At 46.2% G+C, this 24250-nt stretch overlaps 1 protein-coding gene across 2 annotated transcripts in view; it reads right to left on the reverse strand.

The window, feature by feature from the left end:
* Positions 1-24250, reverse strand: part of mgat4b (alpha-1,3-mannosyl-glycoprotein 4-beta-N-acetylglucosaminyltransferase B) — a 47952-nt gene that overhangs the window by 11530 nt on the left and 12172 nt on the right. Inside the window, exons 1-4 of one of the 2 annotated variants that reach the window (XM_078954450.1) lie at positions 23219-23401; positions 4230-4409; positions 3875-4018; positions 1092-1225 (exon numbers count right to left, since the gene is read on the reverse strand). In XM_078954450.1, coding sequence (XP_078810576.1) covers positions 1092-1225; positions 3875-4018; positions 4230-4409; positions 23219-23276 — 516 coding nt within the window. In that variant the 5' untranslated portion in view covers positions 23277-23401. Of the gene's footprint in view, positions 1-1091; positions 1226-3874; positions 4019-4229; positions 4410-23218; positions 23402-24250 lie in introns of those variants that run through there. The other variant, XM_023959425.2, reaches the window with a different exon arrangement.

The raw sequence follows: 24250 nt of genomic DNA on the forward strand, positions 1-24250 counted from the left end.
CCTGTGGGAGGAGTCACGTGTTTGCCTTCCTGTGGGAGGAGTCACGTTTCTTCCTTTCTGTGGGAGGAGTCACAGGTTTTATGTCTGAACAGAAGAACCAGCATGTTTCTACATCTTCTGCTGGTCTCTCGGCTGAACCGGACCAGAACTATATTCAGCTTTGGTTCCATAGAACCATCAGAAGATCTCCATCAGAATCGAAGCTCCAACAAGAATCCAGCTGATGTAAAAATAGAACTGCAGCAGATCTGCTGACTGCATCAGTGCAGCTGATTATCAAAGGACCAAGAAGATCTAGAAGATGACCGGATCTTTAGAACCGACCAAAAGTTCCGCTGAGGATCTTTAGGATAAACCCAACTCAGCAGCACACCACAGAGACTGGGATGGATCTTCTGCTCTTCATATATTTCCTTAGACATAAACGTTCCTCAGATTCTCAGGTGATCCTGCTGGAGTGCAATAACGGCTGCTCAGTGTTGGCCTCAGTGACGCTACAGTCATGTAATATTCATGTGCTACATCTGCTCACATTAAAAGCGTTAAGTGCTGTCGCTGATCGCCGTTTATCTGCAGAGGCGCCACGTGACGCGTTAGCTCGCAGAGTCTGAGCTCTGTGGGTTTCTGACGAAGCTGCTGAGAAGAAGATGAAGAGGAATTCCTTCTGACAGAAAGATGACGGACAGCTGATAGACTCATGAAGGAAAAGTTCACATTGGGCAGAGTTCTGAGCTTCACAACAACAGCACAGATATATTAAAAATGGATGAATTATTATCACTGTCAGTGCAAAAACATATGTAAAACTCAAGAAAGTACCCAAATGACCACCATGACTGATATTTCCGTCCCTCCGGCCCGTATGGTCACCATGGATATTTGTGTTAACAGTTTTGAGTATGTGCTTTTATTTTGAAGGCCCCCTTTTGCTTCATGCAGTTTCCCTCCATTTCGGCAGTGATGTGAGCAGATTTAACTAAGACTCTGAAACAGAAGCTGGACTGCAGAGCAAGAGGCTGGCGGCGGTGGCTTCAAGACGTTGATCGCATTTTTACGTCACGACATCGCTCCACACGCCAACATCTACTGACCTCTGCGATGAGGACCACGATGACGCAGTCGTCCTTCTCAGCAGGGCTGAGCTCCGACATCAGAGAGGCGAGCGTGTCGGTCAGGTAAGAGTGGACCTCCCTCTTCACACTGGGAATGCCCATGACCACGGACACTGCACACAGACACAGAGAAGACGTTTGGTTGGACAGCAGCCACATTTTCTCACCCTCCTTAAAGCTGGAGCCAGGCCAGTTCACAAGGGAACCACTAGGGGGGCGTTCAGCACTCAAGTCAGCCTGGAGCCACATTCACACCGCCCTCAGCAACGTGCGTTCAAGAGCCAACTTCCAACACAAAGTCTATGTAAACGTGCACAAATGTGTTGGTGTTCATGCGTAGCTCCAACTGTGATCGGCCTCTACATACAAATGTGTGTCCATCAGACGCATGTTGAACGTTAACCTGGTTGAACTTTGACCAATCAGGGCCCTGGATTTGGTTGTGACAGGTGCGTCATGTTCAATACACTGACTGTATTGAAAAGCCGCCATTTGAACGCGCGTCACAAACCCAGCGTGTCTCTACCTTCAGTGTTTAAAACAACACACACTAGAAGGCTGGACGTCCAGGTGTCCCTGACAGGGGACGAGGATAGGCTCCAGCAACCCCGAGGTGTGCCGGATTAAGCAGATTAAGAGAACAGTTCTTCTTTCCATCCTCTCCATGGTCAAACATCTGCAGCTGCTTCCAGAAAAAAAAAACGAGTTTTTAACTCTCCTCTTTATCTGTCAGTGCTTTAACAAAACACATTTGTGCCTGAAACTAGTTTTCCTCTGAGTGCATCATAAATGCATTTGGCTGCCCTCATTCATGCTCACAGCTCTGCACACACACACTAGAGTCTGCTCATCTGCTGCCTCTGCTATTATCTGCATTTACCGTCTCTGGAAAAGGCCAGCTTGTCAGAAAAGGCTTTAGTAGGCATAAAAACATCTTGTAAATACATTAGACAGGACGTGCACGCCCACACAAGCACGGCCTTTGAATAGTCTGCCTGAATGGAGCTGTTTACTTTCCTCTCCAGGGAATGCTGAGTGCATCACAGGGGCCTCAGCGAGCTCCTGTCCCATGAAAGGTGCTCTGTTCCTGCGCCGGCCTTCAGGCAGAGGCTGCCCTCCGTGCAGCGTTAAAGCCTTTTGGACCGTTCTGACTCTGGCATTGAGAATCCAGATTCTCTAAGGATTGAATCTTATCCCAAACTCCTTCAGCCTGGGACGACCTTCAAACAGGAAGTCCGGAGCATCGGTATACGTAGTTTCATGGACCTGCTTTTGGCATGCAGCGTTCACACCAGACAAGCAGGGAGGGGCTTCTCCTTCTGTTGTTTTGCTACGGTTTACTAGCACATGTTCCCACAGCTGGAAGAGTCTGTGAAATGTCGTAGCGCTGTAAATCTGGCGGCTTTTTCTTTCACAGCTCGATTCCCAAATATGAAAGACTTTTATGATCAAATTTCAAACAGTTGGCATTTCTGTGATTTAAAACAGACGCCATTCATACGTCACTACCAAATCTGAGTCACTTATTGGCCAAAGTTCACCTGGTTGACCTTTAGCGTGCGTTTAATGAACGCCGGGTTTGTACATAGAGCCCGGACACGGACTTAAGCTTTGAACATGGAAGCTGGAAACACCGGTTCATGGCTGTTTTCATGGACATTTCATTGAAAGTGGTGGCTCAAACATCATTGCAGCCAGACATTCTGGGACTACTAAACAGGATTCTGGAGTCATTCTAGAGTCCAGCCGGTTCAGCTGCTCTTAGCACCTGATGTGGTTAAGGGAACCAACCCAGAGCTTCAGCCCAGTTCAGCGGACTCTGGCGCCGGACGGAACCGGAGGAATAAAGCTTCAAAAGACACCAGGAAGCATTTTATTCCACGTCCATCGTCAGAATTCAGAGGTTCTAAAGACTCTTTCCGCAGGGTTTACATGTGCACAGATAAACCCGATATGCTGTTTTAACTCGGTCACATGATCACACGGTTTCATGAAGTCCATGAAGCTTTTGTCTTGTTTTTATTAAAGTCATTCACTCAAATGTTCCTTTTTCTGATTTCAGATGATCCCCAATAACGGATAGTTGTATTTCTTATGCCTACTTCCTGTTTTTGGTTTGTTTCTAAAGAGCATTCTTAAAAGTCTCTTTTCTTTATAGAAGCATTTTCTTTGGTGTTTGTTCCTCTGCGGTTTATCATCCTTTTCCTTTTAAAGTCATTACTTTTCCATCATAAAATCTTTCGCTGTTTCGCTAAAATTTGTTCACGTCTCCCCACAGCGATTCTTCAGGTCTGACATTTGGTGCAGGTTTTCCTAATCATCTCTAAGTTCTTGTCTCCAGTAGAGAAGCTGAAGTGTCAGAACTTCTCTGGATGCTATGATTAGCATGCTATGTTAGCTCCATCTAAAACAAAAATCTGACGTTTTCACATCATAGCGTCACATCATTATGACGCTACAGCTGGATTTCTGGGAGACGTCATAACAGATGTAGTCATTAGGAGCTTTATTTATTGCTTCATATTATAATAAACGTTGATCCCTTTTTTCCAAACTCACCTTTTATAACGTTATCAAAGTGCAGGAATCCAGAAACGTCACTACTGAGCTTTAATTTTTGGTTGATTTATTTGAAAGTGTGAGTGTTTTCATGAACATGTTTCAGGGATTCCTGTGTTCTGCTGCTCGTAGCAAAGCCTGCAGAATCATTTGCCAGTTTTGGTCCAGACTCCGGCAGAAACGTGGCGTCTGGCAGCGCTTACCTCCGGTGCGTCCCTGGCCCAGGTGCACAGTGGGCTGCAGGCCGTCCTCTCTGTTCAGCAGGTGAGGAAGGTGATGGAAGATGGAGGGAAGCTGCAGCAGGTTTTTGCTGCTGCTCACGTTCCACAGCTTCAGCCGGGTCTCTTCTACGAACACATGGAAGAGCAGAGGAGACCAGCAGAAAACTGAATGTCTCAGGCGGAGTCCCATGTCTCCCTGCTGACAATGAAGCGTCTGGATCCGCTCAGAGCTGCGTCTCTCTCTGAGCGGATCGCCAGGGGGAATCTGACACAGAACACCTGCAAGAAGCATCAGAACCGTCTGAGCTGGAGAACATCACCTCCATGCTGGACTGACCAGAGAGGCTGCTCCAGGTGCGGTTGATATCTCTGAGCGCCTGCTTCTCAGCGATGGCCTTCTTGATCTCCTCCAGAACCAGGTTCAGCTCTTTGGAGCGCCGCAGGTTCTCCTGCTCGGCTGAGTGGAGACGTTCTCTCAGAGCCAGGAACTCTCTCTGGTAGATGTCGACCACATCTCCTGCAAAGGAGACAACAGAGGTTCCAGTTTCCATGTGTGAACAACGTTTACAGGAAGATCCTTATTCATCCAAAATATCTGCATGGTTTAGAAAAAAGAACTTGTGTAGGTGACCTCTGACCTCCATAAAAGTCACAATCATGAGGTCGCATCTTCAGAAAGATACGACCAAAAATGATCTCAGTCAAAGCAAATGTTTTTTATTTTATTCAGCTTTGATGAATCCGAAAAAAGTGAAACGGCTTTCAGACTGAGCTGAGAGTCTGAGGCTGCAGGACACCGAGAAGAAAACAGAAGCTTTCTCCAGGAGATCCTCAAACTCTTCAGTTTCATGCACATCTGGAGCTAAGCTGCACGTTTTCTACCAAGGTTTGCATCTGACCTGTGAGCTTTCCGGTAACCACGATCAAAGACTGTCGACTCGACCTTCAGCTCTGAGTGGATGAAAGGACAAACCCCACGATCACCGGACTCCAACCTGACCTCTGGATCCATCAGTTCTATTCTCAAAGCTTTCCCGGTTGTCTTTTCATTATGATGATGCCGTTTTAGACTAAATCCAATTACCTGTGTTGTTTTCTAGAACATAGTTTCTGCAGAGCGGCAGGTTCATCAGACGTTCACCTCACCCCGAACTTCCATCATCCATCTATTCATACCCCCCATCCTGGATGAGGCGAGGTGAGACGCGGCCGGCCTGCAGTCAGTCACAGGAAGGCTGCCGGTCCTGATGGTGTCCCGGGGCGAGTGCTGAGGGATTGTGCGGACCAGCCGTCTGAGGTTTTCACAAAGATCTTCAACTAATCCCTGGCACAGTCAACGGTCCCACTGTGCCTGAAGTCCTCCACCATGGTTCCCCTTCCCAAGAAACCACACATCTCCAGCTTCAATGACTACAGATCAGAGGCTCTCACTCCAACAGCTTTGAAAAGCTGGTCTGTAGTCACATAATGGCAGCCCTCTCAGGGGACTGGACCCCCATCAGTTATCCGGACCCCCACCAGTTCTTTGGATCCCCACCAGTTATAGGGCCCCCACCAGTTATCTGGACCCCCACCAGTTCTCTGGACCCACACCAGTTCTCTGGACCCACACCAGTTCTCTGGACCCCCACCAGTTATCTGGACCCCCACCAGTTATCTGGACCCCCACCAGTTATCTGGACCCCCACCAGTTCTCTGGACCCACACCAGTTCTCTGGACCCACACCAGTTCTCTGGACCCACACCAGTTCTCTGGACCCCCACCAGTTATCTGGACCCCCACCAGTTATCTGGACCCCCACCAGTTCTTTGGATCCCCACCAGTTCTCTGGACCCACACCAGTTATCTGGACCCCCACCAGTTATCTGGACCCACACCAGTTATCTGGACCCCCACCAGTTCTTTGGATCCCCACCAGTTCTCTGGACCCCCACCAGTTATCTGGACCCCCACCAGTTCTTTGGATCCCCACCAGTTCTCTGGACCCACACCAGTTATCTGGATCCCCACCAGTTCTCTGGACCCACACCAGTTCTCTGGACCCCCACCAGTTATCTGGACCCCCACCAGTTATCTGGACCCCCACCAGTTATCTGGACCCCCACCAGTTATCTGGACCCCCACCAGTTCTTTGGATCCCCACCAGTTCTCTGGACCCACACCAGTTATCTGGACCCCCACCAGTTATCTGGACCCCCACCAGTTATCTGGATCTTCACCAGTTATCTGGACCCACACCAGTTATCTGGACCCCCACCAGTTCTTTGGATCCCCACCAGTTATCTGGACCCCCACCAGTTATCTGGATCCCCACCAGTTATCTGGACCCCCACCAGTTATCTGGACCCACACCAGTTATCTGGACCCACACCAGTTATCTGGACCTTCACCAGTTATCTGGACCTTCACCAGTTATCTGGACCCACACCAGTTATCTGGACCCACACCAGTTTGCTTACAGGTTGCCATAGCAACCGCTCTGCACGCTGCTCTCTCCCATGTGGAGCAGCGGGAGAGCTACTTGAGGATGCTCTTTGTGGATTACAGCTTGGCCTTCAACACCATCCTCCCACCAACGGGTGGCCAAGTTGGTGGACCTGGGACTGCCCCATTCAACCTGCTGTGGTTCAGTGGCTTCCTCACCGGTTGCAGACAGAGAGTCAGAGCAGGACATCAAACATCCACGGCACTAAGATCCAGATTCCAGCTCAGAGGAAAACAAAGATGTTCATGACCCAAAATATCGTTTCCCCACTTCAGGACAAAGCCTGGTCTCTACATTCTATCATTTTATCACTTTTTTAATTTATTTATTCATTTATTTATTTATTTATTGATGTGTGTGTGTGTGTGTGTTTTTGCGGGGGGGGGGGGGGGGGTCGCACGGTTTGTCTTGTCATCTTGTTTTTAAATTTTATTGTATTTTATGCACAGCACTTTGAGTGACATATGTTGTTGAAAAAGTGCTATATAAATAAAGGTTGATTTGATTTGATTTGATGGGATCTGTTTGTCTGCAGGTGGTTGATCGGAAAGGGGCGGAGCATGGAGACTTTGGCACTGCCCAGAATATTTTCTATGTCACAAATACAACCTTTTTCAAACTAGCTCGGAGTGGGGCGGTACAAACCCTACAGCAGGAAAAGTGATGGAACGACATGCCCCGCCTTCTTTTACATGTACTGGGATTCTGTAAATGAAGCTCACGCTCCTCACATTCTAGAACCGATCTGTTTGGATGAACCAGTTTTTGTCTTTTTTGTCCTCAGACAAAAACTGGTTCATCCAAAGAACAAAATTCCTAGCTACAAAAAGAGTAATGTTTTGTACTCTATCCACTGCAAAGAGAACTGCAATGAACAGTATATAAGAGAAACCAAACAACCTCTACACAAGCGGCTTTACCAACATCGCAGAGCCAACCCAAGTGGACCTGAGTCTGCAGTGCGTCTCCACCTGAAGGCCACAATTCACTCGTTCCAGGACAGTGAAGTCCGAATTCTAGCCAGAGAGAAAGGATGGTTTGAGCGAGGAGTGAAAGAAGCCATCTTTGTCAAGAAGGATAAACCTTCTCTTAATAAGAATGGTGGTCTCAGGTTTATTCTTCCATCCATCTACGGCAGTGTTATGAAACCTAAACAAACCAAACCAGTTCCACCTGAGTCGTTAACCGCTGAAAGAGAGGACCAATTTGGAGAGGGAGTCACTGGCTCCCCAACCCCCAGCTGAGGACAAAGGACTATTAACGACCCGAAACCATGTAGGCTAAGTGGATAATACCTCCAGTTTCAGGTCTGACTCCTCCCCCCATGAACGCATATAAATACCAGCTCTTCAACCAGCTATTTCAGAATTGACAAAGCCTCTTGGATAAGAGGTGAAACGTCTTCTAACTTTAAAACCAAGTCCAGAAGACATCCCCTAAACCTACTACAATGGAACCAACCTGGATGAATGAGAGTCTTCATAGACATTCACATACACATGAATTCACAAGCACATGCACTTCAACATGTGAGGAAAGTGCAGCAGCTTCAGCAGCAGCAGAAGACCCTCCAGGACCAGTTAAGGGTTGAGGTAAAAGCGTTGACTCTGGATCAGCAGCAGCGGTAAGAATGGGCACAGCAGCAACAGGAACGTGTTCAACCTGGAAACGCTCAGGTGACTGGTTCATGATATAAGGCAATTCACATTCATCTACATCTTCCTGTGGCAGATTTTGTCTTGCTATGGGAGGAACTTGTTCCCCCATCTCTAGCGGGTGTATGACCTCTCTAGTTGAAAGGTCGGATCTTTGCTTTGCCTTGAGTTCTTCAGCAGACAAGGAAGGATCAACAGGCAGCCCATGGTGACTCTCATTTTAGCGGTCAGGGATGGCCTTGTCAGAATTTGTGAGCGACTCAATGAGTGTGATGGAGTAAGGGTCAGGAGAAGTAGATAGAGAGCTGGTTCTTGCTAAACAGCTTTGACAGATGGCCGCAATAGCTTCTGGAGCAATCTCATGTCCGAATTTATGCTGTGTTCTTGGGTGAACTGGTGGATGAGATCATTATCTGAGGAAAAGTCGGGTAAAGAATCATGTGGATGTCCAGATAGCGCATCTGCATCAAGGTTCTGTTTGCCAGCACGGTACTGAAGTGGAAAACTGTTGGTAGAGAGAGCAGAAAGCCAGAATCACCAAAGTCTGGTTGAAGACTTTGGGTGGTTTCAGCTGATGTAACGTGTGACAGAATCTGAGGAGCTAACACAAAATCAGCAATGGTGCTCAGAGAAGGAATGCACACGTCCTGCTCTGACCCGTTGACCCGGTCTTGGGGGTGACTGGAACTCTGTGCAGTGTGTGGCGTGAGATGGTGATGAGACAGCTTGTGACACAAAGTCCCACAGCAAATGGAGTAGCGGGATGTTCTATTAGCGCACAGCAGCCTGAAACAGGCGCTTTGGTGTGAATGGCACCCTCAATGATGACAGTGTGCCCCACAGGGACGACAACTGGTGCTTTGCTGGAGTGTCCCACTACTCCTTCACTATCCAACTGCGTTTGCTGATGTCTTAACTGGAGTAGGTCCAGGAGAACTTGGTACCCATATGTTCCTGGCTGGAAACTGTCGTCTTCACTATGCAAGTGCTGGTCATAGAGTAGTTCCAGAGTGTTCATTCCGATTAATACTTTTGTTCTCTTTGTATCTGTTACCCTTAGGGTCAATCTTGAGGAAGCACGGCATTTCTTTTCATTTGTACGCAGATGACAGCCAGATCTATCTGCAGTTAAAAAAAGATGATCTCTCCATGAACAGCTCCTGTCATGTCTTCTTGCCCTTAGCTTTTTGAGTTTTAATGAAAATAAAAGTTCTATTTCTAGTTCTATTTTTTGGACCGAGTGATTTTAGTGAACCTTCCCAAGTTGATTTGGGTCCCTTGACTAACTTTTTAAAAACAAATGTTTCTAATCTGGGTTTTAATCTCAGTGGTGAAGTCAAGCTTCTTTCATCTTCGCCAACTTGCTACGGTAAAACCTTTTTTAACAGCTGCACATTTTCCAACAGTAATCCACGTGTTCATCACGTCCCGGCTGGATTACTGTCATTCTCTGTATGTTGGACTCAGCCAGTCGTCTCTCTCACTTCTCCAACGTGTTCAAAATGCAGCTGCCCGTCTTCTGGTTGGAGGACGTAAGAGAGACCACATCACGCCAATTTTAACTTCTCTCCACTGGCTGCCTGTGCATTTTAGAGTTCACTTTAAGACATGGTCTGTCCCCGCTGTGCCTCTCTGAACTTCTCTCTCATTACTTGCCAGCCCGGTGCCTCAGATCAGCTGATCAGCTGCTTCTGGAGGTACCGAGGTCCAGATGAAGCTCAGAGGGGACAGAGCTTTTGCTGTCGCTGCTCCAAAGCTTTGGAACTCTCTGCCACTGTCCATCAGAGAAGCTCCATCACTGTCCATTTTTAAAACCCATTTTTATGCTCTGGCGTTTAATACAACATGAGACTTCTGTTATTTTTGTGTTGCTGTACTGGTTTTATTGTTTTTATCTCTCTATTTTTAATCTTGTGTTTTAAGATGTTTTAGTGTTTGTTTTCTTCATTTCTCGTGTTCAGCACTTTGTGTCAGCTGCTGTTGATTGAAAGTGCTATATAAATAAAGTTGAGTTGAGTTGAGTTGAATACTTGATACTGAGTCTCATACTGAAGGAACAACAAGTGCAACTGTGGATAATTCTGTCTCACCACCAACAAAGTCTCTGGGAAATTTTCCTGTAATTTTGATATAACCCAAGTAGGGAACGGCTTGCCCTCTGGCACCCTCAATGCGTAGGAGCTCACAGAGAGGTTGCAACGGCTGGGGGAACAGATGGTTGTTGTAAAACAACACAGGAGCAGTAGTAACATGTGAGCCAGTGTCAAGTAAACTGTGACATTTGACCAGCGATGTCAACTTTGCTTCCACATTTGGATCCAATGAGCCCCTTCGGCAGATGTGACTTGATAACTAAAGTAGAATAAGTCTGTTCTTTGCAGGTAAACAAGTTCTTGGGACATTTAGGGTCCGGAGAAGTTCCAGGAGAAGTTCCAGGAACTTCATTTAGTTTAAAGACTGATGTGTAGATGAATTTGATTCTTTCCACTTGCCATGTTTCTCGGTTTCTTCTTAGCAGCAACCAGGGTTCAGGGCCAGAGTTCGGAGGGTTACTACTAGGTGTGTAAGAAATAATCCATTTGGGAAAATATCGCCATAGTTCATTTGGTGAGACTCGTATCGATTCAAAATGCAGCCAGGACGATATTTATTTAATTATTTCTGAGCATCCTTCAGTGTCTGACTCTTGTTGTCCACTTCACCCTCCAAACACTAGTTGGCAGCAGAGAACATGGAGTCTCTTTGAGCAGCTCTACACCACACAAAACAACAGGAAGACGTCAGCTAGAGGCAGCTTGTTTCGTTGTTATGAGACATGAACTACTTCATATTTACTTGGAATGGATACAGAACAGAAACTCTGAGCCATATTGCCAGTAACACATAAAAACGAGGATTGTGGTGCTTTTTAGCGGCTAATGCGCTTAGCATCGGCTAAAATGCTATCTGCAAAGCGGGCCAAAGTTCTGCAGAACCTCCCAGCAATAGATTCTAGTTAAGCGACCTGATGGATCAGAGTGATGTGTACAACGCTCTGGAAAAAGGCCGACATCATGGCGAGGAGCGTTAACAGTTACTTGCGTGTGAAAAGACGTGGCTGCAAAGGTGCAGCAGAGCAGACTGATGTAAACAAAGCCTCTTTGTCCCATTAAAGCAACTTTCCTTCGTTCTGTCCTGCTGCCTCATCATCACACTTTATTGTTTCTGGAAAGAATCAGTGCCCCCCCCCCCCCCCCCCCTCCCCCCCTATTTTTGAAGCACCATTCAGGCTCCTGAACCGAAGTACTGGAAAAACTACATTAAGCAATGTTTAAATACACAGCATTTTATTTCCCAATAGAAACTTATTGGTTAAGGAACATTCATTTTTTGTTTTTTCTTGCACTGAAAAATATTTTGTTGTGGAAATCAGACAATGTTGACTGTTCCCTTTCTATATTTTAACTTACCAAAATAAAAGCACTATGAGTTTGCTTTGGCAAAAGCAACTTATATGTGAGATACAGTTGCAATGCTTAACATTGTGATCATTAAATAAACTGAATTTGACCATTTTATTACAGTGGAAGACATTAAAATTCAGGTAGAGTTTCTTCTTTCATATTTAAAAAAACAGAAAGAAAATATATTTCAGTAAAAATATCTGGATGTGTATCGTATCGCAGGGCGCGTATCGGGATACGTATCGCCAGACTCTTACCAATACACAGCCCTAGTTACTTCAGTGAGTTGTGATATGCCCATCTTCACCACACCTGAAGCAATAGCCGGGCTTAGGTGCAGAACGGGGGTTTCTTTGTGACTTGCCCACCACCTGACCTTCACTAGAGTGATGGCTAGATGTGGGCTTGGTTGCCATAGACTTTAAGCTGGACTGGGCAGCAGTCAGAGACGCCAATAGTCTTTGAATATCAGCCAGTTGTTTTGTGAGTTGTGGTAGTGTAGCGGTTTCTGGTTCTTCTTCATGCTGAGAATAGGCGTATTGAACGTGCACCTTGACTTTGGCAGGACCCACATGTTGTCTCATCCGCTGCATCTTGGCAGCTTCACGGTCTTCCTCAATACGAAGTAGAAGTAACAGGCCGGTCACATGATCCGAGGCACGCAAGGTACGTAGCACACAAGCAACAGGCAGGGCAAAGGAACACTGAAAAGGGTTTTGGCACCCTTGTTGCACATTCAAGGGCACACACTTTCACATGCACTTGCTGCTAATGAGGTCCTAATGATGCAGTTATTTGTCTGCTCCTGCAGCAGCTCTGTTTAACACTGAGCGACCTGTTTCACTACACTCAACCACATTTGCTGCTTTGGTTCAGCGTGCCTCTGGGAAAAACCTTCTAGGTTTGCACAATTATGAAATAATTGGACCGGCTTTAAATTTAAAATAACAAAACAGTTGAGCAGAAAACGATTCAACTATTTAGCTTTATCACGTGAAGAAAACAATACTGAGTGGAGAAAGCCAGAGATTCGGACCCTTGTTCTGTTCTGAACCATGAAAACAGTCTGAAAATGAGGGTAAAACTGTAAGATCCTCTCAGGCTCTTCAGGCTGAGGTGGACAGGTGTGAACGCACAGGTGAGGACGTCCATTTGTTCCTGTTTGCAAGCTTCTGGATCACCTTGTTTGTTCCTTCTTGCTTTTGTTCTCCACCAGAACTTTACAATCACTGTTAAGAATCTGCCTGAAGCCTCAAACACAGCAGCTTCACGCTCAGCATCATGATGCCGTTCGCTCCTCACAGGATGAAGATCCAAGCAGACGTTGTTCTCAGTTTGTTCTACAAGAAGAAACGTCTTCCTGGGGGGCAGGAAGGCTCTTCATGGGGGTTCGTCTCATTTCTCTGATGATATCAGGAATTCATTTAAATCACCGCTCTTGTAAAGCTGTGTGTGTCTGTCTCTGTGTGTCTGTGTGTGTGTGTGTCTGTGTGTGTGTCTATGTGTGTGTGTATCTGTGTGTCTATGTGTGTCTGTGTGTGTGTGTGTGTAGGTGTGTGTGTGTGTGTATCTGTGTGTGTGTCTATGTGTGTCTGTGTGTCTATCTCTGTATGTCTGTGTGTCTATCTCTGTGTGTCTGTGTGTCTATCTCTGTGTGTCTGTGTGTCTATCTCTGTGTGTCTGTCTCTGTGTGTCTCTGTGTGTGTGTGTGTGTGTCTGTGTGTCTCTGTGTGTGTCTATGTGTGTATCTGTGTGTCTGTCTCTGTGTGTCTGTGTGTCTATCTCTGTGTGTCTGTCTCTGTGTGTCTGTGTGTGTGTGTGTGTCTGTGTGTCTCTGTGTGTGTCTATGTGTGTATCTGTGTGTGTGTCTATGTGTGTCTGTGTGTGTCTGTGTGTGTGTGTATCTGTGTGTGTGTGTCTCTGTGTGTCTATGTGTGTCTCTGTGTGTCTGTGTGTGTGTGTGTGTGTGTATGTGTGTGTGTGTGTCTCTGTGTGTGTGTCTCTGTGTGTGTCTGTGTGTGTCTGTGTGTGTGTGTATGTGTGTGTGTGTGTGTGTGTGTGTCTCTGTGTGTCTGTGTGTGTGTGTGTGTGTGTGTATGTGTGTGTGTGTGTCTCTGTGTGTGTGTCTCTGTGTGTGTCTGTGTGTGTCTGTGTGTGTGTGTGTGCCAGCTCTGATTTCAGTCGATCTGTCAAATGTATTTTTGTCAATTTGAGCCTTTGGTCAATAGAATTGCTGGAGTGTGTGCATTTGTGTGTGTACATGTATGTGTGTGTGTGTACATGTATGTGTGTGTGTGTACACGTATGTGTGTGTGTGTACATGTATGTGCGTGTTGGTTAGAAGGTAAGTCGTCCCACCCTGACTGCGGAGCCGCAAACACAGGATGGCGTTCCTTCTTCAGAGCCGGTCGTCTCCGGTTGAAGATCTTGTCCAGAGAAGAAGAAACAGGAAGAGAAATGCAGCCTCTGCCAGAAAAACCACCATTCCTGTTTCCAAAAATCATTTTTCTCTTAGTTGTTCGTCTCTGAAAACTGACCTGAGAGAGAATCAGCAAACAGAAACCAACCACAAAGGTTTCAGCCGAAGCTTTTTCATCTTCTCTAGAGAAAGTCCAGATCTTTCAGATCTTCATGAGTAGATTCAGAACTTCTCCTGCTTTAATCCATTATTAGATTTTTAATGACTTCTCACGTTATTTTCTGTCTTTTTACTTCAGGTTTAGTTTTCTGCAGAGTTAATATTCTTATAGATAAACTTGGAAAAATATGTAATTCTCCAGATGAAGCTGAACATCAGCAGCTTCATGTCCTCCGAACATACTGCTCACTCTCTGTACCCCCCTTCCTGGTTCCTTATCAGCTGTTTTCCTGTCTATATGAGGCGCTTCCTGTCTGGATGATAACAGTTTCCTTGAGTCCACTTCTTTGTAAAACACATCCACAGCTCATCATGTTTGTGTTCTTTCCTGATTGTGGACCACCTATGATCTCCTCACAGAAACAGCGGGACCTTCAGCTGTGCCCAGCAGAGGCCGAGCAGCGGGGCAGGACCAGCTGGTGGACGTTCACTGAGGAGACCTGGGTCACTCCGGGAATGCAGCATCTTTGTGAACATAACTGATTGGAGTAGGATATCAGACGAGCCAGAGACGTACGGAACACCTGCACATCCTGGGTTAAAGACTGTTCACATAGCTAGGCAGTAGCGTGAAGGGTCTTACCCCAGGACCCACACCCGATGAAGTCCGGGGAATCTCATGTGCCAGTCCTGCACTTAACCACGTCCATGGTTAAAGACTATTTATGCATAAACATTACAATGATGGATCTAGAATGCTGAAGGCTACGTGTGGCCGTCAGTAAGGCTAAGTGCTAAACTGCTTTTTTCTTTATGTTTAACCCTTGTTCTATCTTAGGTACTTTAACACTGGGAGTAGGGTCATCTAGACCCACTAGACCAGGGGTCGGGAACCCATGGCTCCGGAGCCACATGTGGCTCTTTCATCCATCTGTTGTGGCTCCCTGTGACTTTGGAAAATAATGAGTATTTTATAATAATTAAATTTTATTTTAGTTTTTTCATTTTTCATGGCATTTCAAAGGCGCTGCTGGCTCCGTACGAAGCACGAGCCACGTAAAAAACAGCTTCGTAATGAGCTCGTATTTATCGGGCGAGACCTGCAGAGCTGATAGCAGGAGGAGGCACACGGGGCGGCTTCAATAAACGATCCGATCTTCTGCCGGGAACTTGATGTGCCGCGGGGCAGAGACCAACTCGCTGATGACAGACTGAGAGTTCACACCAGCGTTGCCAGATAGAGTCACAGGTTTCCAGCCCAAAAGTCATCTGAAAACCGCCAGACCCAGCCAAAAACCGCCCAACACAGCTTTTGTTGATGTTGTTTTTCGTCCTGGACTGATAAAATAAAAGATTTTTCTAAATAAAAGATAGTTCAGACTAATAATAAAATGAGTTTAGTATTGAATATTTCTTCAGCGGGTCGCCTTCTTCCATCCATTTTCTTAACCCGCTCTATCCCCGCTATAACCTGCGTCCGGCTCTTTCATCCTTGTGCGGCGCTGGAGCGCCCTGACTACCGTATTTTGCGCTCTCTGTGTCGGACACACTGAGGAGCGCAGGGGAAACCAACTCTCAGCTGCAGAGGATGTGAACAGGTGAACAGGTAGAGAGGAAAAGCAGGTAAAGAGGCTTTGGCTTCAAACTCTGTCAGATGCAAACACGGCGTCAGATTCAGACGCAGCTTTCCCTGCAGGAGTTGAAGCAGAGACTTTCTCTGGGATGATTTTATGAACTCAAACATGGAAACATGATTACCAAGTAGAACTCTTCAAAATAATAAACCTGATCTCTCCACATTCTCAGTGTCTACCATGCATTGACAAACACATCGCTCCATCCAGCGATCAGACCAGAACCAGTAGCTCCTCCCACACGCGGCCGCGGTATCATCCTTTAAAGAACATAATGTGCATTTGCAGCGGTGTATGCTTCAGACGATGTCCGATTGGCCAATCTACATGTCAATCAAGTCCCGTACTTCTCAGTGAGGATTTTGATTGGCTGGTGGATTTTAAAGAAGTACTTTTATATATTTTTTTAATCTTTTCTGGCCCGCGATCTACACTCATGTCATTGAAGGTCGATCGCGATCGACGTAATGAGCACCTTTGAATAATGTATACATGCATAATATATATAATGATGTCAAAACAGGTTGTGGCGGGGGGGCTTTCTTTTCATTAGGGGCGGTCCCAAATGGCTCTTTGAGTAAAAAAGGTTGCCGACCCCTGATCTAGACCCACTAGACAGTGCTCTGAACCTTTTTTCTTCAATGATTTGTGATCTTCACTGGTGTCCATGGATTACATGAAATCTTTCCACCTTTATCCACCTTTGTCATGGTAGGGAGAACACATCAATGGAAGGGGGGGGGGTCATCTAAGATAGCACAAGGGATAAACAGGTTTGATTTATTATAATGTGTTTTCTTTGCAGATGATACTACTTTGTATTGTTCAGAGGAAATCTAGGGTCAAATGTAGGGGTGTGTATTGGCAAGAGTCTGGCGATACAATACATATCCTGATATTGTACCGGAACACGTTTTCTTTCTTTTTTTAAGTGTGACTTAAAAGAAACTATACCTGTATGTTAATACATCTCCCATTGTAATACAATGGTAAAATTCAGTTTATCTAATGATCACAATGGTAAGCACTGCAACTGTATCACATAGATAAGTTGCTTTTGCCCAAGCAAATTCATAGTGCTTTTATTTTGGTAACTTACAATATGTAAAGAGAACAGCCAACATTGTCTGTTTCCACCTCTAAATATATTTCAGTGTAAGAAAAAAAATGGAATGAATTTTTCTTAACCAATAAAGTTCTAAAAGTAGGATTGAGTGCTGTTTATTTTCAACATTTCACCGCTTATTGCCACGACGTTGGACATTTTTCAGAGCATTGCTTCACAACAATTTTAATAAAGAAATACTCAGATCTTCATTTTCTTTATATTTGGTCTCCAGCATGAGAAAATGCTACGAGAACATGTTAAAAACACAGTTTTCATGGTGGGTCTCTAAGAGACAAATATGCAGACTGGAGATATGATTGATACCAAAAGATCATTTTAAATCCCACCACAGTGTAAAAACCAACACAAAACTAATTTTAACTTTCCTGAAAATCCAGAAGTACGACTAACGATTCAAAGCACCATCAACCACTAAGCCATTGTTGTGGTCCATTAAAGCTCTAATGTTCTGTGATCTTGTTCATCTTTCCTGGTGATGAAAATAGGTTATTGTCCAAAAGACTGTGTTTAAAATAAGAGAGAATAGCTGTGATCTGTGGGATGAGGAAATCTTCATGATAACGGTGGTAAGAACTCATCTAGAACTGATCTATAGTCCAGACACACATGTGAACCTAGCCCTGCGGTGGACAGGTGAACTGTCAGGGGGGAACCCCACCTTCACCCTACAGCAGGGGTATCAAACATACGGCCCGCGGGCCATCAATGATGGATGGATGGATGATGGATGGATGATGGATGGATGATGGATGATGGGTGGATGATGGATGGATGGATGGATGATGGGTGGATGATGGATGGATGGATGGATGTTGGGTGGATGGATGGATGATGAATGGATGATGGATGGATGGATGGATGATGGGTGGATGGATGGGTGGATGATGGATGGAAGGATGGATGATGGATGGATGATGGATGGATGGATGGATGGATGATGGGTGGATGGATGGGTGGATGATGGATGGAAGGATGGATGATGGATGGATGATGGATGGATGGATGGATGATGGGTGGATGATGGATGGATGGATGGATGTTGGGTGGATGGATGGATGATGAATGGATGATGGATGGATGGATGGATGGATGGATGGGTGGATGATGGATGGATGGATGATGGGTGGATGGATGGATGATGGATGATGGATGGATGGATGGATGATGGGTGGATGATGGATGGATGGATGGATGATGGGTGGATGATGGATGGATGGATGGATGATGGATGGATGATGGATGGATGGATGGATGATGGGTGGATGGATGGATGATGAATGGATGGATGGATGGATGGATGATGGGTGGATGATGGATGGATGATGGGTGGATGGATGGGTGGATGATGGATGGATGGATGGATGATGGATGGATGATGGATGGATGGATGGATGATGGGTGGATGATGGATGGATGGATGGATGTTGGGTGGATGGATGGATGATGAATGGATGATGGATGGATGGATGGATGATGGGTGGATGATGGATGGATGGATGATGGGTGGATGGATGGATGGATGGATGGGTGGATGGATGGATGGATGATGGGTGGATGGAGAGATGGATGAATGATGGGTGGATGGATGATGGGTGGATGGATGGATGATGGATGATGGATGGATGGATGATGGAATTGATGATGGATGGATGGGTGGATGATGGGTGGATGATGGATGGATGGATGAATGGATGATGGGTGGATGGATGGATGATGGGTGGATGATGGATGGATGGATGGATGATGGGTGGATGATGGATGGATGGATGGATGTTGGGTGGATGGATGGATGATGAATGGATGATGGATGGATGGATGGATGGATGATGGGTGGATGGATGGGTGGATGATGGATGGAAGGATGGATGATGGATGGATGATGGATGGATGGATGGATGGATGATGGGTGGATGGATGGGTGGATGATGGATGGAAGGATGGATGATGGATGGATGATGGATGGATGGATGGATGTTGGGTGGATGGATGGATGATGAATGGATGATGGATGGATGGATGGATGGATGGGTGGATGATGGATGGATGGATGATGGGTGGATGGATGGATGATGGATGATGGATGGATGGATGGATGATGGGTGGATGATGGATGGATGGATGGATGATGGGTGGATGATGGATGGATGGATGGATGATGGATGGATGATGGATGGATGGATGGATGATGGGTGGATGGATGGATGATGAATGGATGGATGGATGGATGGATGATGGGTGGATGATGGATGGATGATGGGTGGATGGATGGGTGGATGATGGATGGATGGATGGATGATGGATGGATGATGGATGGATGGATGGATGATGGGTGGATGATGGATGGATGGATGGATGTTGGGTGGATGGATGGATGATGAATGGATGATGGATGGATGGATGGATGGATGATGGGTGGATGATGGATGGATGGATGATGGGTGGATGGATGGATGGATGGGTGGATGGATGGATGGATGATGGGTGGATGGAGAGATGGATGAATGATGGGTGGATGGATGATGGGTGGATGGATGGATGATGGATGATGGATGGATGGATGATGGAATTGATGATGGATGGATGGGTGGATGATGGGTGGATGATGGATGGATGGATGAATGGATGATGGGTGGATGGATGGATGATGGGTGGATGGATGGATGATGGATGGATGATGGATGGATGGATGGGTGGATGATGGATGGATGGATGATGGGTGGATGGATGGATGATGAATGGATGATGGATGGATGGATGGATGATGGATGGATGGATGATGGATGAATGAATGATCGGTGGATCGATGATGGGTGGATGGATGGATGATTGGTAAATGGGTGGATGGATGGATGATGGATGGATGGATTGATGATGGATGGATGATGGGTGGATGGATGATGGATGGATGGATGGATGATGGATGGATGGATGATGGATGATGGATGGATGGATGATTGATGGATGATGGATGGATGGATGGATGATGGATGGATGGATGATGGATGATGGATGGATGATGGATGGATGATGGGTGGATGGATGATGGATGGATGGATAATGGATGGATGATGGATGGATGATGGATGGATGATGGGTGGATGGATGATGGATGATGGATGGATGGATGATGGATGGTGGATGGATGGATGATGGATGGATGGATGATGGATGGTGGATGGATGGATGATGGATGGATGATGGATGGATGATGGGTGGATGGATGATGGATGATGGATGGATGGATGATGGATTGATGGATGGATGATGGATGGATGGATGGATGATGGGTGGATGGATGGATGATGGATGGATGATGGATGGATGGATGGATGATGGATGGATGGATGATGGATGGATGGATAATGGATGAATGAATTATCTGTGGATCGATGATGGGTGGATGGATGGATGATTGATAGATGGGTGGATGGATGGATAATGGATGGATGATGGATGGATGGATGATGGATGATGGATGGATGGATGGATGATGGGTGGATGGATGATGGATGATGGATGGATGATGGATGGTGGATGGATGGATGATTGATGGATGATGGATGGATGATGGATGATGGATGGATGGATGGATGATGGGTGGATGGATGATGGATGATGGATGGATGGATGGATGGATGGATGGATGATGGATGGTGGATGGATGGATGATGGATGGATGATGGGTGGATGGATGATGGATGATGGATGGATGGATGGATGGATGGATGATGGATGATGGATGGTGGATGGATGGATGATGGATGGATGATGGATGGATGGATGATGGATGGATGGGTGGATGATGGATGGATGGATGATGGGTGGATGGATGGATGATGAATGGATGATGGATGGATGGATGGATGGATGATGGATGGATGGATGATGGATGAATGAATGATCGGTGGATCGATGATGGGTGGATGGGTGGATGGATGGATGATGGATGGATGATGGATGGATGGATGATGGATGGATGGATGGATGATGGATGGATGATGGGTGGATGGATGATGGATGGATGGATGGATGATGGATGATGGATGGTGGATGATGGATGGTGGATGGATGGATGATTGATGGATGATGGATGGATGGATGGATGATGGATGATGGATGGATGGATGGATGGATGATGGGTGGATGGATGAAGGATGATGGATGGATGGATGGATGGATGATGGATGGTGGATGGATGGATGATGGATGGATGATGGATGGATGGATGATGGATGGATGGATGATGGATGGATGATGGGTGGATGGATGATGGATGGATGATGGATGGATGATGGATGGATGGATGATGGATGGATGGATGATGGATGGATGATGGATGGATGATGGATGGATGATGGATGGATAATGGGTGGATGGATGATGGATGGATGGATGATGGATGGATGGTGGATGGATGGTGGATGGATGGATGATGGATGATGGATGGATGGATGATTGATGGATGATGGATGGATGGATGGATGGATGATGGATGATTGGTAGATGGGTGGATGGATGGATGATGGATGGATGGATGGATGATGGATGGATGGATGATGGATGGATGATGGGTGGATGGATGATGGATGGATGATGGATGATGGATGGTGGATGGATGATTGATGGATGATGGATGGATGGATGATGGATGATGGATGGATGGATGATGGGTGGATGGATGAAGGATGATGGATGGATGGATGGATGATGCATGGTGGATGGATGATGGATGGATGATGGATGGATGATGGATGGATGGTGGATGGTGGATGGATGGATGATGGATGATGGATGGTGGATGGATGGATGATTGATGGATGATGGATGGATGGATGGATGGATGATGGATGATTGGTAGATGGGTGGATGGATGGATGATGGATGGATGGATGGATAATGGATGGATGGATGGATGGATGGATGATGGATGGATGATGGGTGGATGGATGATGGATGGATGGATGGATGATGGATGGATGGATGGATGATGGATGGATGGATGATGGATGGTGGATGGATGATTGATGGATGATGGATGGATGGATGGATGATGGATGATGGATGGATGGATGATGGGTGGATGGATGAAGGATGATGGATGGATGGATGGATGATGGATGGTGGATGGTGGATGGATGGATGATGGATGGATGATGGATGGATGGATGGATGATGGATGGATGATGGGTGGATGGATGATGGATGGATGATGGATGGATGGATGATGGATGGATGGATGGATGGATGGATGGATGATGGATGGATGGATGGATGGATAATGGGTGGATGATGGATGGATGGATGATGGATGGATGGAAGGTGGATGGATGGATGGATGGATGATGGATGGATGATGGGTGGATGGATGATGGATGGATGATGGATGGATGGATGATGGATGGATGGATGGATGGATGGATAATGGGTGGATGATGGATGGATGGATGATGGATGGATGGATGGATGGATGGATGATTGATGGATGATGGATGGATGGATGGATGGATGGATGATGGATGGATGGATGGAGGATGGGTGGATGGATGATGGATGATGGATGGATGGATGGATGGATGGTGGATGGTGGATGGATGGATGATGGATGGGTGGATGGATGATGGATGGATGGATGATGGATGGATGATGGGTGGATGGATGATGGATGGATGGATGATGGATGGATGGATGATGGATGGATGGATGATGGATGGATGATGGATGATGGATGGATGATGGATGGATGGATGGATGGATGATGGATGGATGATGGGTGGATGGATGATGGATGCTGGATGGATGGATGATGGATGGATGATGGATGGATGGATGGATGATGGATGGATGGATGATGGATGGATGATGGGTGGATGGATGATGGATGGATGATGGATGGATGGATGATGGATGGATGGATGATGGATGGATGGATGATGGATGGATGATGGATGGATGGATGGATGGATGGATGATGGATGGATGGATGATGGATGGATGGATGGATGGATGGATGGATGGATGGATGATGGATGGATGGATGATGGATGGATGGATGATGGATGGATGGATGGATGGATGGATGATGGATGGATGGATGGATGGATGGATGGATGATGGATGGATGGATGGATGGATGGATGATGGATGATGGATGGATGGATGATGGATGGATGGTATAAAATGGTGGAATAGTTATACAGATGAATTCCAGAGCTGTAACTTCACGCTTATGGAGACAGTTTAGTGGTGAAAATCAGAGTTTTAGTTTAGCATGAGAACATCTGCTGCATAAATGTTGGTTAAAGTTCCTTTCTAAGGATTTTCTAACAATCTACAGGCTCTAAGCCAGAGCTTCACCTGTTCACTAACATATTTTCTTTGTAGTAAAGATTGCTAATGGATACCTGTGTGTAACGAGTACTGCTCAATATTCCTGATGGGATGATGTCTGCAAACCAGCATAAATCAGTCTGTAAATGTGGTTTTTGGAGGTCTGGATGTTCCTGGACTTCTGGGCGGGGCAGTGGATTCTGGAGGAACACCAATGTCCAAAATTCAGAGATGGCATCAACAAGAAGACAGAGTCTACAGGCAGGTCCAGAAGCACCTCCTAGTTTCTGGAGGAACCTGGTTCAACCAGCATTGACCAGGTTACCATGGTGACCATCGTTTCATCTGGATCAGGAATGAGACTGAGGGACAGGAGGTGTGTGGACAGCAGACACACAACCAGAGAAACAGCCGTCAGGTTTCTGTGGGGCTTTCACCACTCAGCACTTAATCAATAATTCAGAGTTCACAATTAAATCACGAGCTTTTAAAAAACTGCTGACACAGGAAGTAGGTCTGCAGCCACTTCCTGTTCCAGAACATCCTCATTTAACCAGATTTCAGCCTCATAAGTGACAAAGGGTGGAAGCTTCTACAGCAACCTGTGCTTCAGGTGTACAGGAAACACCTGAAACAGAGATTCTGACTGAGACTCTACACTGTGAAAGAACGTGCACACACACACACATACAAGCACACACACACACACACACACACATACAAGCACACACACACACACATCTAACACATACACACACACATCCATACAAATACACACACATCTAACACACACACCTAACACACACACTAACACACACACACCTAATACACACATATACACAGAGACACACACACACAGCGTTCCCATGGGAAACTGCCCCACCCCCTTAAATGTAATTGTGAGGGTGTTTCAGGAAGGGGGGCCACCTTTGCTTGTGTGGGAACAGACTCTTGACAGACTGTTGGCATGGCAACGGCATCCTCCAACTCCAACCTATTGGTTCCTAGGTGTCCGGGTTCTGCAGAGGTTCTGCGGTCCAGCAGGTATCCCAGGTTCCTGGACCCAGGTCCATCTAGAGGTCTTCAGGAGGCTTAGTAAACTGCAG

The sequence above is a fragment of the Oryzias latipes genome, chromosome 10 (assembly GCF_053564925.1).
Source record: "Oryzias latipes strain Hd-rR chromosome 10, Olatipes_Hd-rR_3.1".
In the NCBI taxonomy this organism is placed as follows: domain Eukaryota; kingdom Metazoa; phylum Chordata; class Actinopteri; order Beloniformes; family Adrianichthyidae; genus Oryzias; species Oryzias latipes.